The following is a 15,868-nucleotide window of genomic DNA, read 5'->3' as shown; positions in this document are numbered from 1 at the left end:
AGCTTGGCAACCCTGGCCCTCCAAGCACCAGGTGTCTTGCAGCTTCTGCACCCCATAAAGTGTCATCTCCCCCAATCCCCCGCCATAGAAGGTTTACCTGTTTCACATGACTGTGAGGCCCAAAGAGAGAAGACAGGTGGTGACTCAGGGCACATGCATCTCAACAGAGGGGCCATGAGCTTTCCAGAAGAACTCACCCTCCAGCTTATCACTTCCTTGAGCCATCTTAACAGTTTCCAAGGAGTTCTATTATATTACACCTATAATTGTCTTTTCAGATAAACAATTCTCCAATTTCCTAACAAATACAGCAAGATACTTAATCATTCTCATATAACAAATATTTAAATCATTTATTGCCATGAAGTTACAGCACCTCAATGTACACACTGCATGGAAAAACAGATCCTTTTTCAACACTGGAAGTCAAATTTTAGGTGCGTGGTCAGCTTTTGGATATCTTATGGCCATTAAAGTCAAGGATTCTAAGTACTGAAATGTGAGTAGTTACACAATTTTGCTCTCTTCGGTTCATATTAGGCAAATCCCAGTGGACAGTCTACATATTACTGCAGATAAAACCCTCAATGGAAGTTATTAAATCAGTTGCATACTTTGAGCTACTCTCTGAAGAGAAGTAACACATTCAGCACTGGAAAGGCAGCAGAAAGCTGGTTGAGGGACTCAACCAGCTAGCTTTGTAAAAATCGTGCGGTAAGAAAAACAGCATTCTGTGCTTTCTCTTTTGTGAGACCATTTACACTGGGGGATCTGTGACTTGCAGCAGTGACTTGAGCGCTGTCCCTGCAAGAGCTACGCAGAGGCCTGCTTAGCCATCCTGGAAAAAATAAGAGACATAAAATCAGTGAGAAACAAAACTCCACTGGCAGCCTCAGAGGCTCTGCATTGCTTTAGAAGACATCTTTGCATAGCATTCACTTCAACTTGTGACTATAAAAACAGTAATATCCTGCTTTGTGCTCACTGCCATATTTAATAAGTCAGGTTTCACACTGGCACTCACACACTCTCCAGTTCCCCACCGGCTCTCAAGTTTCAGCTTCATTCTTACCACTTCATCATAACAAAACAATTAGAATCTGCTCACTTGTAGTTGATAAGCCGTCCTCCCTGAATGAGCTGGGCTACTTCATTTGTTGCGTGGCAAGCAAACAGAAGCCAGTTTCGAGGCTGAACCTTGTAGGCGAATCTCATGAATGTCAAAGAATAGCAACAGAGGGCTGCAGAGATGTTAAAGCAAAGAACATGAACATTAGAGAACTTCAGGGTAATGGGACTATAGTCAAAAAGAACCATTTCTGCTTATGCCTCTAAGAATGACAAACAAATGGAATATTTTACTGTACTGTGGACATGGTTGTTATTAATGAAACATTTTTGTTTGCAAGAATAAGCTGAAAGTAGTTCTTGTCTCCCAGAGTTGCTTATAATTCATTATCCAAAAGAAGTGCTATTTAATCCTTCAACATCAGTTTTATGTCCAAATGTGGGGTCTTTAAATAAACTTGACACTTTTCCAAATCAAGTTTACAATACAAAGCAGTTGGCTAGCTATTAGAATGATTAAGGTGACATATTCTTTAGCTGAGTGTACTAAATCTGAAAGGTAAATGGTATGTTAATATTTTTCAAATACTTCAAATTAATTATTTTATTTTTTGTGATACTGGGGTTTGCTTGCTAGGCAGGTCTCTATCACTTGAGACACATCTACAGCTCAGTACCATCACATTCTTTATGTGACCTTCTAAAAGCAGCAATGACATCTGGTGCTGCAAACCTGACAGGTGTGCATGCTTACCGAACGTCATTCGCCCACTGATAATCTCTGGAGACTTCTTCATGTCATTGATGGCAGCAATGGGGAGACCCCAGTTGGCTACTGGGCCCCAGAAATGCTACAAAAAATAAGAAGAAGGAAGACAGGGAAAATTAGGGTGGAAGGATGACTAGCTTTAAGCAATATGAGTCTCCACGTTCCATCTTGCAGGCTGTGGGTCACAGACAGCTAATGGGTTTTATGAGTCAGCAGTTCTCAGGGTGGCTCAGCACAAGCAGGGATCTGGCCATTTACAATGGTTCCTGCCAATTTCCAGATTATTACTCAGTTATCTCTGATTGTGCTACTTAGAGAGTTTAAAAATGAGATCAATTTCTTACACAATTCAGTCTTGCTTAATTTAAACCTTATCCGAACTATTCTCCACAATATATTTAAATCTATCAACATTACCTTTTCAAGAAATTTATTAATAACTCTTAAAATGCAGAGTGAAATTGGTTACTTTTTCTGAAGGAATTTAGTAGAGTTCATATGAACTTTACTAAGACCAGATAACTTGATAATCTACACTCAGGATCCCAGATGCTAAAAAGTTAAGATTGGAAAATATTTTTAAATTAAGAGCAAAAACTTGTATTAAAGAAATGGATCAACAGTTTTTCATTCTGTAACTATCCCTACCCAAGGCTATCAAAAGTAAGCTGTGTTTAATAGAAGCCATGTTCAATTTAATTTCTGAGGCTAAAGTGAAATCGTTTCTTTATACAGTTTGCAAGTAATACTTTAAAATCTGAAGGAAACCCAGTATGGTTAGCCAACTGCCCTTTGTTATCAGAACACTAAGCAGTGGAAATGGCCATCGTGGACTTGTCGCTGTGCTTTAGATGAGCTCAGGCTGTGGGATACAGAGGCCTTGCAATTCTATCATGACCAAGGGTCATGAAGGCCTACAGATCTTCTAAGAGGAGGGAAACCAAGGGAAATGCAAGAGAAGTCAATGAGAACTACAACTGGCATGGAAGAAAGCTTTGAAATGTTCACTTAACATGCTCAAATAAGGCACGAGGCCCCAGCTTCAAACAACTATATCACAGCTCTGGGGTAACACAGGAGGAGTTATGTCTCTGAGTCAGGCATGATTGGTCTAAGGACTCTGACATTCTGGGTTGGCTAATTAGTCTTCTTGTATTCAAACTGGATATTATCTGAGCACGATAGTCTACTTTTATTTCAGTGAGATCCAGATCCTTTTCTTTTTCTCTTACTCCACAGACCTTGGTTACCTTCTTCCTTCTTTTCCGGCCTGTCTTTCCAGTGGATGTCACTCAATTTTTCAACTCTCTACTGTTCCATAGTGCTCTTCCTTTTCCTCCTTTCTCCACATGGTGTGGCATTTTCATCCTTTTCTGTTTAATCTCTTTCCACTTCTTTGTACTATATGATGGTCTTGATGTCTACTTTATCACACACAGACTCTGAGGGCTATACCAAAGCCTGCAGAGGTGGTATAAGGAGGGCTCATCAACCTGTTTATCTACCACCAGGATAAATGTGCCTTCTTGCAGTAGTGACAGACAATGGCATAGATTTGATACCTTCAAGAGCCCTGGAAATCTTGTGGTTAAATGAAGGTACTAAAAGTTAAGTGTAATGAGTGTTAGTGATATGAGACAAAGTCCTGCCATGTTTACATAGCTGTATGACTGCAGCATTGCACTACATTTAAATAGATTCCTTAAAAACACAAAAAGTAGAAAATCACTTCCACACTAGTTCACTAAAATACCTAACCTCAGAAAGTTCATATGCATACTTTGTATCCAGTACAAATTTCAAATTCTCTCTTCCCTTTTTGTAGAATGTATGTTTGATCTATGCTGCCAGAAATACATCAGTAAATTTCTAGAAAAATAAGGGATTCCATGATTAATATTTGAGAAGACAAAATTAACACAGACTACCATGGATTAAATAGGACAATAGTTTCTCTCTCCCCTGCACCAGCTGCCAGGCTCTGACGTGACTGCTGTCAGTGAAGCCATCACACACGCCTTTCTGAACCCAGGAGAGTGGCAATCCTGGGCAGGTCCTCCACAGAGGCAGGTGCCAGCAGCACCTTACCTACAGCTCAGTGTAACAGAGCGGCTAGACAGCTGCCCAAAGCAATGGACCCTGTCTCTGTTGTCTGTACTGTTAATGCAGAAAGTCTGCAAGAGCTTAGGATGGACAGAAATGATTTTCTTACCGTGCTATGTTGTGAGGAATCACCAAGGTTCAGAACGGGGAGACGTAGGGGAAAAAAAAAGAGAGAGAGATCAAATGTTTCACAGTTACTTCAATTTCATGTGGATTCAAGTTTTAGAAGCAGGACTGCAGGGTTAAGCAACACAGATTTTTTGTGGGTGCCAGAGGATATCAAGTACATATATAATAACTAATAACAACTTTGACCTAAAGAATTAAACCTTAATTCTATGAAAAATAAGCTTCATCTTTAGAGCAGAGCTGTCCACTAGACATATAATGCAAGTCAAAAATACAAGATGCAGCTGGGCATGGTAATACATGCTATAATTCCAGCACTTGGGAGGTTGAAACAGAAGGACAGAGCTCCCGGCCCAGCCTGGGTTACCTGGAGAGACCGTGTCACAAGCTTCACATATAATTTTTTAATTTCTACAAGTCACACTAAGACAAGTAAAAATAATAAATGTGTTTTATTAAGTTTATTCTAGTGTATCAATAGTGTTTTCATTTGAACACATCATAAATAAAGTTATCAATTAGACATTTTGCATTCTTTGTCATCATTCTCAGAAAAGTGGTGTGCATTTTACACCCTTTGCACACCTCAGAGATGGACCAGCCACATTTCACACTCAGGAGCAGCCTCTGGCCTGCGGCTTTTCCGCTGACTGCACAGCCTTGGAAGGGTATTTCTTTGCAGATGACAAGTTGCAGAGAAGCACCCTGCTGCTGAATTCTCGTACAGTGAGCTGCATCTACTTCTGTTGCATTTTGTTCCTTCTGAATACCTCAAGTATTAGGTATTAGGCCTGGCATCTGGCCTGATTGTCAAATGAAGGAATAGCGGAAGTTTTCAATACTGTTTTCCTGAATATTAATCTTGCTATTGTTTAAAAATACTCCAAAACTTTTATAATGAGTTACTTTGATTTCAGAAATGACAACTTGGCCAGATCTGTCATAACTTGTCCCATAAGCCAACCCCCAAAGCTTAGCTATTGAGAGTTACTGAAGTAAAATCACAAAACCCGTTCTCAAAGCATGCATGTCTGAACACTCTCCTGGGCATTCTGAGTGAGAGGGAGTAGAAAATGTTATTTGTAACTTGAAACTAACCGTGAGGGTGGCAAAGTACTGCAAGCAGGCTCCGTTACAAAACCTAAAAGCCACAGAGACTGCCTAACAAATTACATCACCAAAACTCTATTTCAGATCAAGCTCAGCATTTTACAGCAGAGAGGAATTCACCTTACCAGACCAAACATAGTTCAGCTACAGTCTCCTACAGCTCTCCTCTCCTTAAGACAGCCTTATTTTGGGGATGAGAGTACAGGCCTTACAAGGGCACATTTTCTCCTATAAAAGTATTTAAAAGTTGTAGTACTAAAATATAGTTTCAACGTGGAGATTGCTATGGTTTGGATGTGGTTTGTCTCTCAAAAATTTGTGTGCTGGAGGTTTGGTGCTCAGTGTGGCAATGGTGAAGTAGTGGAACTGTGAAGAGGTAGGGTCAAGTTTGAGGTCATTGTGGGTACCTTCCTTAGAGGGAATTAATGCTGGTATTGCAGACTGAGTTCTTGAGAGAGGGGGACTATTATAAAGCCATGACAGTCCATGAGCTGCCAGTTCCCCTTCTGTTTCTCTGCCATGCTGTGACCAAACTAAGAGGATTTTCAGGAAAGGCCAAACAGATGGGACCACCAACCTTGGACTCTCAGTCTCCAAAACTATAAAGTTAAATAAATGTCTGCTCCTTCATGGCAAAAGAAAACGGACTAATACAGAAATAATTTAATTTTCAAATGTAGTACTCCTCATCGATCATACAACAGTTTTGTTCTTCTCTATTTTACAACAGTGGTCTCAGTATAGACTATAGGTATTAGAATTAATTTCTACTTTTATACTCTCATCAATCAAAAAATCTTACATGAATACCATCACAAGAACAATATTTATCACTTTAATGGTGGTTTAGTTTATACAACTCAACATCCCTCAATTCTGTTAGCACTGTCGGAAACACATGAATCAGCTCCTCAGTCAAAAATCTAACAAGACGCATCTAACTCTCTCGCCTTAGGCTTGTGCTAAGTTAAGTTCTGTGTGCTCTTTTCCTGCTTTAAAAAATCTGAAAAGCATATTCATGCAGGGCTAACTTAAAACCTTCTCCTGTTATGTATTAAGCATCTCTTCCCAACAAAGACAGATATATAAGCAACATACAAACTGCAATGTGGGGGCAGTAATGTGGAACCCTGTAGAAAATCTTTGATTTTTCTCTTTGATATGCTGCTTTTATTTCAGTAAATACAAAAATTCAAAGGGATCTCTTGGATCAAGTCATTCATGGTGAACTTGAACTCTCACTTAGAGAAACAAGACATCCCGTGGGTTTGTATGAACATACGATGCCAGTCTCCATCATTACAATGTCACACATAGTTTCGCTGTTCTAAAAATCCTGTGTTCTGCCTTATTTCACTTAGTAACGTCGTAAAGTCCTCTTTGTCTTTTCATGGTTTTACAGTTCATTTCCTTCTAGCGCTAAATAATATTCCATTGTCTGGATGTACGACTCATCTATTCACCCATGAAAAACATCTTGTTCAAAGTAAAGTTTGGCAATTATGCATAAAGTTGCTATAAATATTCATGTGCAGACCCTTTTGTGGAGATAAGTTTTCAACTTCTTTGGGTAAATACCAAGGAGTGTGACTACGGGACTATATGGTAAGCAAGTATTTAGTTCTGTAAGAGACCACCATGCTATCTTCCAAAGTGGCTGCACCATTTTGCATTCCCAGTAGCAGTAAGGAGACTTGCTGTGGCTCCACATCCCTGCAGAATTTGGTGTTCTCAGTGTTCTGCATTTCAGTGTTTGTTGCTACTTCATTATTTTAATTTGGATTTTCCTGATGACATGTGATATGTAGTGTCTTTGCATAGGCTTACTTGCTATCTGTGTGGTGAGCATTAAGGTCTTTGGACCCTATTTTAATTATGTTACATCCTTATTGTTGAGTTTGAGTTCTTTGTATACTTTGGATTACAGTCCTTTCAGTCTTCATACTGTATTTTGCAGAATATTAAATTTTTCTGTTGTTGTTGGTTTTAAGACATGGACTTGTCATGTAACCCAGGCTGGCTTACTTAACCTCTCAATCCTTCTGTCTTCACCTCTCGAGCACTGCGATAACCAGCATGTGCCACCACATCCAGCTGAAAACTTAATTTTAATGAAGCTCAACTAATCCACTCTTTCTTTCATGGATGGTGCCTTGGGTGTTGTATCTAAAAATCTAAAAAGATTTTCTATTATCTTTCAGGATTTTTATAGTTTTGTATTTAGACCTATAAATGTAAATTTTGAGCAAATTTTTGTTAAGAATATAAAGTCTATGTACAGATGGTCCTCCTCCTCCTCCTTTCAGGTGGATGTCCAATTATTCCAGCAGCACTGCTGGAAAAGGCTATCTGTGTTACATTGTTTTGCCTTTGTTCCCTGGCCAAAGTTCAGTACACTATATTTATGTGGGTCTATTTATGGGTTCTCCACTCTATTCCACTGATCTTTTTGTCTATTCTTCTGCAAACAGCGCAAGCTTGATTACTATAGCTTCACAGTAAGACTTAACATTCAGTACCATCAGTTCTCTTTCTTCTTCAATACTGTATTGGCTATCTCAGGTCTTCTGTCTTTCCATATAAACTTATCTGTCTGTCTGTCAGTCTATTTATCTATCTATTTATCTACCTCCCTACCTACCTATTTACCTATAGTGATAGGGATTGAACTCCATATAAACTTTGGAATCCATTTGTTGAAACCCACAAAAGACCTTTGCTGGGATTTTGACTGGGATTGCACTGAATCTCTAGGGCAAGCTGTGAAGAACTGACATCTTGACAGTATTGAGCATTCCTATACATGGACATGAAATATCTTTTTCATTACTTTATTCTTCTTTCATATTTTCATCAGAGTTGTTTTTCTCATAAGCTCTTACTAGATTTTGCTAGATTTATGCCTAAATCTACTTCAATTAGGGTCGGGGATGTAACTCAGTGGTAGAATGCATGTTTGGCATGTACAAGGTCTGGATTCAATCCCCTGTACCCACATAAAACAATTACAGCCCTCCACCCAGCATTTTGGGGTGTGCTAAGGTAAATGGTATTGTGTTTAAACTTTCAAATTCCATTTATTAGTTGTAAGTATACAGGAAAGTGATTGCCTTTTTAAATATTAACATTACATCCTAATCATTGCTATAATCATTTTTAGTTCCAGAAGTTTTTGGTCAATTCTTTTGGACTTTCTATATAAACATACCATCTTCAAACAAAGACAGTTTTTCTCTTTTCTTCCCAATCTATACACCAATTTCTTTTCCTTATCTTACTGCATTAGCCACAACTTCAAGTATGGCGTGCAAAAGCAGTGGTGAGAAGGGATATTTGCCTTGTTCCTGATCTTACTCAGAAAGCTGCTTCTCGCCACCATCCTTCCTTAGCATGTATTTATTTATGTATATTTTTAGAGAGTTAACTTGTCTATTCCTGCTCAGTGTGCACTGAAAAATATTGTAAGCACCACCACTTTTATCAAGTGCTTCTCCTTAATTTGGAACAGTGATTAGCTGGCTCAAGTTTTTTTCTAAGCTCACTTTTATTTTCGTGTCTGATGAGTTCTGTCAATCTCAGCTTCTTATTTTCCTAAAAGTATGACAGGAATTGTTAGTTTTCTTTGAAAACAGAGTAATTTAGGTAACTTCAAACTCATTTATAAGTAACTTTAATATTTTTATAGTAGTAAAAGGATGTAACTGACAGCCTAGAATAGTTTGTTTTTTGCAGTACTGGGGCTTGAACTCAGGACCTTCACCTTGAGCCACTCTACCAGCCCTTTTTTGTGATTTTTGAGATAGGATCTCAAAAACTATTTGCCCTTGGTGGCCTCTGAACCGCAATCCTCCTGATCTCTGCCTCCTGAATAGCTAAGATTACAGGCATGAGCCACTGGCGCCCAACTAATTTTGTACTACTATATAAAGTGGAATGGGATAAGATTTTGAGATAGTCTAGATTGCAATTCTATAGTTTGCTAAAAATGTTCACCTATATTTCACCTTAACAAAGTTTATCTAATTTTCTAGTTGTAGTTTAACCATTAGAGTATATAACATTCAGTGGTATTTAGCTGGCCAAAAGTACATTAAACGACAATAAAGACCTTTGTGAACAAGACAATCCAGATATGAAGAGACTCTATGGCCACTTCTGCTTCAGCACTTTCTGAAAGTCAATTATATAGCAAGGAAGAGTCCAAAGGAAGAGTCCAAAGGAAGAGTGTGGGAAACAACATGGCAGAGAGAACAAAAAGTATCTAAAACTGCACCTCCTTTCAAAACTATCTGAGCATTAATATCCCCTTTAAGTCCTACATTGACATTTCTGTCTTAGCTTTCTAAGTTTGCTGTTCAGAAGTTCTCAAGTTTTCTGCGTGGTCTAGGTGTAAGTTTCCTTATGTGACAAGTGAGGTGCTGGACCATCTGATTTCTAAGGTCTTTTCCAAATGTAATATTCTGTAAAAGTCTGGGGCATATTCTTGCCTGGGAAATAAGTATAAATTCTCAAAGCTTTCCTGGAAACCCAGAAGTTAAAACTAACTTGAAATACCTTATTAACTTGAGAATCTTCACTGCCAGTATCCAACGGACCTCAGATTTGTGAGCATGTTAAGTGATTAACTGATTTTAAAACACTGTATGACCTGGATTCTACTTAAGAAAACATCTGTTGCACATGTACCAAGTACTTGTGTGTGTGTGTATGTTTGTACATTTACCTCTACTCTAGCATACAAACTTGAAAATGAGGAGAATAAACCTGTATATTGATTGGTTCGGCCCTTAAACTATACGGTCTACCTAAAAACCAAGAGGGAGAGTGAGAGGAAGAGAAGAACAAGCTATTTTATTCTATCAGTAAAGTACATGAGGGAACAGTCTCTTGAGAAAAGGATACTGAAGGTTGGTGATGTAGCTAAGAGTAAAGTGCTTGCCTAGCATGAGTGAGGCCCTGGGTTTGATCCTCAGTACCACAAAAAAGAGTAGAACTGTGAAGAAAAAAAAGATACTGAAGTAGAAATTCACAAAGCTCTGATTCAAGATCCTTATCAATAGCCAGGTAAGGTGGTATAACGCCTGTAATCTCAGCAACTCTAGAGGCTGAGGTGGGAAGATCACTTGAGCCCAGGAATTCCAGACCACCTAGGGTAACATAGTAAGACTTCCTCTCCAAGTGAGGGCGGAAGTAAGAGACTGAGGAAAGTTCCAGAAATTCAGGGGATTAAATATGGAAAACTAATTATAGTAAAAATCAGCTGCTTATTTTTGTCAAGCACCGTCACTAAACAGCTACTTACAGCACAAAAGCGAAATAACTTGCCCAAGCTCACAAAGCTAGGAAGCAACAGGGTTAGGTGATCACTCAAACTCCTCACCTGGGCTTAACAATTCCATCATCACATCGACAAACTGTAAGTGCTAATTAACCATGAGAGCGCCTTTAAACAATCTGCCGTTCCAGTAATGCCTCCTGCAGTTGTTTGTTCATACCAGATGCAGTCAAAGTCCACACATTGCCTGTGGTTCACAGGTTTAAGCAGAGCCTGTTCTCTTACTCTCTCAGTGAGAAAAAAACCACCCAATATTTAAAAAAACACTTGGGAATCTACTTTGGTAAGAAAAGACATATTCCAGTCTTATTCATAAACTGTGAATGAAAGAGTTTAGAATATGGGCAATATACTTTTCAGAATAGTTGCTAGTCAACTATGATTTGCGATTAAAGTAATATTTCTAGTTCCAAAAAGCACTTTATTTTAGAAATCTCCAAACTCCTTTAGAGGGCTGTGAAAGCAATTCAGATCTTCTGTGGATAGTGGACACAATGCATGTGCAAGTTATTAACGAGGTGAAAAGGAAAAGAACTAGAGCCTTATTTCCGATCGGGAGACAGTCAAAATGACATTTCTTTTTTATGCTTAATTCTCCTTTGCTATAAAAGAAAGCAGGGCTGTCAGCAGTAGCTTGGAAGAACAAAAGGAAGTATGTTCCTGTGGTAACTCCTAGGAAGAAAGTTTCTGTATTTAGGGGAGAAAAATGCTAAAATTAAGAGCTTCTGATCAGTTCTGATACCTGCCCTCTCAGTGGCACTCAACCACTCTTTGGCAGCTCAGTTGTGAAATCCTGCTGTTACCAGAACGACTGAGAAAACAAGGCCAAAATCATAGTGCTTTACATCTCACACATTTTAACTTTCTCCATAACAATAAACTGTAAAAATGTTTCCACTCACAAAAACAGAAGGGCATATTAAAAACATGTCATGATTTGGAGTTTACAAGTATTTTTAAAGCCCATAAAACCTGAGTCCTAGGTACTCAGGAGGCAGAGATCAGAATGATGGCAGCTTGAAGCCAGCCCTGGCAAACAGGTGCCAAGACTCTATCTTGAAAATACCCAACAGAAAAAGGGCTTAGCGACTGGCTCATGTGGTAGAGTGCCTGCCTAGCAAGTGTGAAGCCTTGAGTTCAAACACCAGTACCAGAAAAAGAAAAAAAGAAAAAAAAAAACCAAAAAACTTGCTTGGGCTCCCTTGAGTAGGAAGTCGTCCTGAATCCTAGTCTGGTGCCCTACTGGCTTTCTGGGCACCACAATTCTCTCCTTTCTTTGTTTAGCCTAAGTGTAATTCTGTTAAAGAAACACTAGAGAAAGTATAACATTACAGCTACATGAGGTTAATTTTAAAAGAAAAAGGTTAAACAATCTATTAAAGAATTCCAGCGAAAAACTTGGCTCTCAGAAACCAATCTAGTGAAAGAAAACATAAACTAAGAAAAGCAGGGCTAAATCTCCTTTGAAAATACATTGAACAAACTCTTCTTATGACACAGAACTGTTAGGTAATCATCAGGACAATTTTATTACATACTGTCACCCGTAGCCACACCTATTAGGAAGGCTCCCTATACACACAGAAGAGAGGAAAGAGCTAAGGTCACATTCAAAGGCGTAAAGAAACCTAACTGCAAAACAAGTCCTCAGATTACTACTTTGTTCAAAACTTTCTCATCCATGAATCCGACAAATAGCTGTGCCCCACGGTGAGCACTAAACATCTCAGTTAATCATAGTCCTAGGCAAGCACGGGAACTTTTCCGGAAAGTCATGAGTGACGCTTTCGTTTTTAAGTTTCCCATACAGCAGACTGAACTAGTTTTCTTACCCTGCTGCTTTGTAAAATTAGGAGCAAAAAGCATTTGCAATAAACAGTCAGAGTTTAGGAAGTAAATTTAAAATTAAGTTGCCTTCACGCAATACCCCTTTGGACAGTCACAGCAGGACTTACTTCTCCTCAGTCCTTATCAGTTTATCACACTATCAACTACTGAAAAATTTAAAACTGTTCTAGGCTTTAAAATCACACCCGGAGAGAAATGAAAGGTATGCCCCGAAACAATGCAAACCCGAGTGCCACGTCAGGCCGTCTGCAGCACGCGGGGTGGAGAATTACGGCAAGCGCACTTCCACGCCGCGTGACGGGCGCGTGGGAAGCTCGTCCCCCGCGCCGGAGGCCCGAACCCGCGGGGCCCCCGGGGCGGCCCGGCGGCAGCTCACTCCACGGCCGCGTGACGGGCGCTCGCGCACCTGCCGCCGGGCTCCGAGCCCCGGCGCGCGGCGTCTCGGGCGGGAGGAGTGTCCCTGTGTCACCCCGGCCGAGGGACAGGACCCGCTATCCGCGCCCACGGTGCCCCAGGGCTGTCCTCGTCGCGGGCGGCTTTGGTCCCCAACCTCACTGGCGCCCCTCCAGCGTCCGGGGTCCCGCGTCCCGCATCCCGCGTCCCGCATCCCGCGTCCCGCATCCCGCATCCCGCGTCCCGCGGGCGGAACGTCTCACCTCATGAGGTATTCCCGGAATTCCTTGCTCCGAACATAGTCCGCCGCTTTCCGCACCAGCGCTCCAGCCATGGCGGTGCCGGACACTAGGCTGCTCGCGGTCCTGCCGCTTCCACAGTGCCTCGGAACACAACAACACTCCCGCGGACCCGGCCACGGCCCACAGCGCTCTCGCCCCGCGGGCCCGCCTCACGACACTCAGGCACGCCTTACGGCCTCTCAACTCTCGGCCTATCAGAGAGCGCAGGACTTGAGGTGGTGGCACGGATTGGCTACCGCGCGGGGCTTACTGTCGTAAAACGGCCGGAGCCCGGCGACGATTGGCTGGCGGTTGCTAGGCCCTCCGCTGGCTCGGGGCGCAGAGGTGACATTGCTTTGCTGCCGGGCGTAGGTTTACCTGAGTGGGACGGACTGCCCTGGGTTGTGAGGCAAGGGGCGCGCAGCCCGTTGGCTTGGATCCTGCGCCGCCAATGTCGCCGAGGGCCAATGCCTTTGCCCCTCCCCCACAAGGGCACCTTGGTAGACGGGTATGCACTTCCCGCGCCCGCGTGCCCCGCCGCCCGGGGCCTGGGGTGCCTTCTGGTCGCAGCGACCCCAGCCGGACCGAACCCACCGGAGTCGAGGTGGGATCCGTTGGGCAAGACGGTGACAGGCTTGGGAGAGTCATCGCGGCGCAGGGGAGGGTCGTGTTTAAAAAGAGTTGAAAAGAAAGGTTACTTAAGGCCCGCCGGTGCGCACATGGCAGGAGGAGCACCAGCACGGGACGCGCCCTAGGACCTTGAAAGTGATGGGGCTCAGAAGCAAACCCCCAAACGGCGCAATTTCAGCAAGCAGAGTAATTTGAACTAGAGAAAATAAAAGGCCTAAAAGCATTGTTGCTCCTCAGCCCAAGCGCGGGCGAAGGTGCGCTGATCCCCCTGTAAAGCACAGGGCACGCGACTGCCTCATTCCCGTCCCGGAGGTCACTGCCTCGGAGGGGGCTGAGGGGTCCTTCCTTCAAGTAATAGGACCTGTCTGCGGGGTGCAGTCAACTCACAAAGGGATCTTTTTACCAGCTGCACCATCCGAAGGACCGTTTATTCCCAATCCCTCTGTAGAAAGGGGTACAGAAGTTGATGAACGAGGCTAAGCAGCCCGCCCCGCACACTCCTGATTTTTCCCTTTTGCACGCGAGTAAATTCGTATATGCCTTTCCTCCTGTTTAACTTTGTCAGTTTATTCCAGCAAACCTTGAGAAGGTGGAGGGGAACTTTCTCTTCGTCCCGACAAAAGTAAACTCAGATTATGCACCAAAGGAAAATATTGAAAGCTTCTGTTTTTCTTTTTTTTTTTTTTAATGTAGACAATTTGGTCATTTAAAATGCCCCTGATGAACAGGGACTCTGGAATGTTGCTGGCAGAAATATAAATTGGAATATAAATTCCAGCTGAATGTATATTCAGCTGAATGAATTGATAATAGACATGCCCCCATGACCCAGTTATGTCTAGAGACACTCAGTTAATAGTGACTGGGGTGTTCCAGATTGTCCTTTAGTGCTTTGGACACATGTCTGAGATTAGGAAGAACTACCAAGAGCAGGAAGATAGCAATGATGATTTATAGAAGGTGGAGGTGCACCTTACATGAGGTGGACAGTTGTGGTGAGGGCTGATTGAATCCAAGTTGTTGGGGCTTGGGGTTTTACTGTCCAATAGGGTGGGCTTACTGGCAGTGGGAAAGTAAAGCCTTCCTCCTGTGCTTCCTTCCTAAATGGTTTGAAGACTTCACAGTGGCTGCCTGGGGTTGGGGGGAATCACATGCCTGCACTTTTGAGGAAGAGCAGGCACCTGGACATTTGATTCTCGCTGCCTTTCTGCCAGTGGGAGGTCATATAGTGGTCATTACAACCCTCCAGGTGAATGCATGACCTTGATGTGGGAGTGGGCTCCATAAGGAGGATACAGGATAATTATCATAATCGTTGGTCTGGGGTAGGGGCCATCTAAGAGTTTTAGGGAATGGAATTTTGTAGCCCAGTGCATTTCCTTGCTTCTGCTCATGCCCACCTAAGATAGATGAACAGGATTGTTCAATTTCATATGTACAGGATTATTTTTAATATGAAAAGATTAGAAGCAGCTCACATAGCCATCCATAGGGAGAGGATAAAATACATTAGGGTGTACCCATTCGACAATCACAGCATTCAAACAGAATTCTTCATGTGCTGATGTGAAATATCCGTAATATTACCAAGGTGCAGAACACAGCATCTGGCACGCTGCTCATTTGGACAGAGGACAAGGACATTGTATAAAGTACCGTTTTCAGAGATGCTGGAGACAGTGGCTGCTTCCAAGGATGGCTAAAGGGACATGAGATGGGGGGGAACTAATTTTCCTTGTGTTCTCTGTTCCCTTTGAAGTCTGTTCCATGACCACATGCTGTCTCTGCTAGCTTTGCCTGAGACAATCAACTTTAGACAGAAAGCATTTATTCCGGCTCAGTCTTGCAGCCTCCAGTCCATGAGTGGTTGGCCCCATTGCTTTTGGGCCCGTTCACATTTTTGTGATGGGAACTCATGGCAGAGCAATGCCACTTGGCCTCGTGGTGGGGAAGCACAAGAGAGGAGGCGGAGAGGGCTGGGTCCCATGATGTGGGATGAGAGAGCGCTCTCTGAGTGATGACAGAAGTAAAAACTGAGACATAGAGCAAATGTTTTAAGGAGGCTTTTTCTCAGCAAAGGAGAGATGCAGGGAGAGGGTGTGGGGAAGGTTTGGGGAGGAACCAAACTGACAGAGATCAGTTTACCCCAAATCAGAGGAAGGGACAGGCCTTTTAATTGGGTTGTTAGAGTGGTCCAGGGTC

General features: G+C 42.2%; 1 protein-coding gene across 2 annotated transcripts; it reads right to left on the bottom strand.

Moving 5' to 3' along the window:
• Positions 1-326: 326 nt before the first annotated feature.
• Positions 327-13,222, bottom strand: Mpc1 (mitochondrial pyruvate carrier 1). 2 transcript variants are annotated; one of them, XM_020158721.2, is made up of 5 exons: positions 13,019-13,222; positions 4,050-4,053; positions 1,823-1,919; positions 1,109-1,241; positions 327-838 (listed from the first exon to the last, which is right to left on the bottom strand). In XM_020158721.2, exons 1-5 carry the CDS (start codon positions 13,087-13,089, stop codon positions 814-816), a joined length of 330 nt encoding a protein of 109 aa, XP_020014310.1. In that variant the 5' UTR covers positions 13,090-13,222; the 3' UTR covers positions 327-813. The 2 variants fall into 2 exon arrangements, with proteins under 2 accessions (XP_020014310.1, XP_073926674.1); XM_074070573.1 differs by lacking the exon at positions 4,050-4,053 and having other exon boundaries at positions 13,019-13,220.
• Between the last annotated feature and the right edge of the window lie 2,646 nt (positions 13,223-15,868).

Source organism: Castor canadensis, chromosome 1 (genome assembly GCF_047511655.1).
Source record: "Castor canadensis chromosome 1, mCasCan1.hap1v2, whole genome shotgun sequence".
Classification (NCBI taxonomy): domain Eukaryota; kingdom Metazoa; phylum Chordata; class Mammalia; order Rodentia; family Castoridae; genus Castor; species Castor canadensis.
Note: the sequence above shows the minus strand (reverse complement) of the source record. Positions and strands in the feature narration are given on the sequence as shown.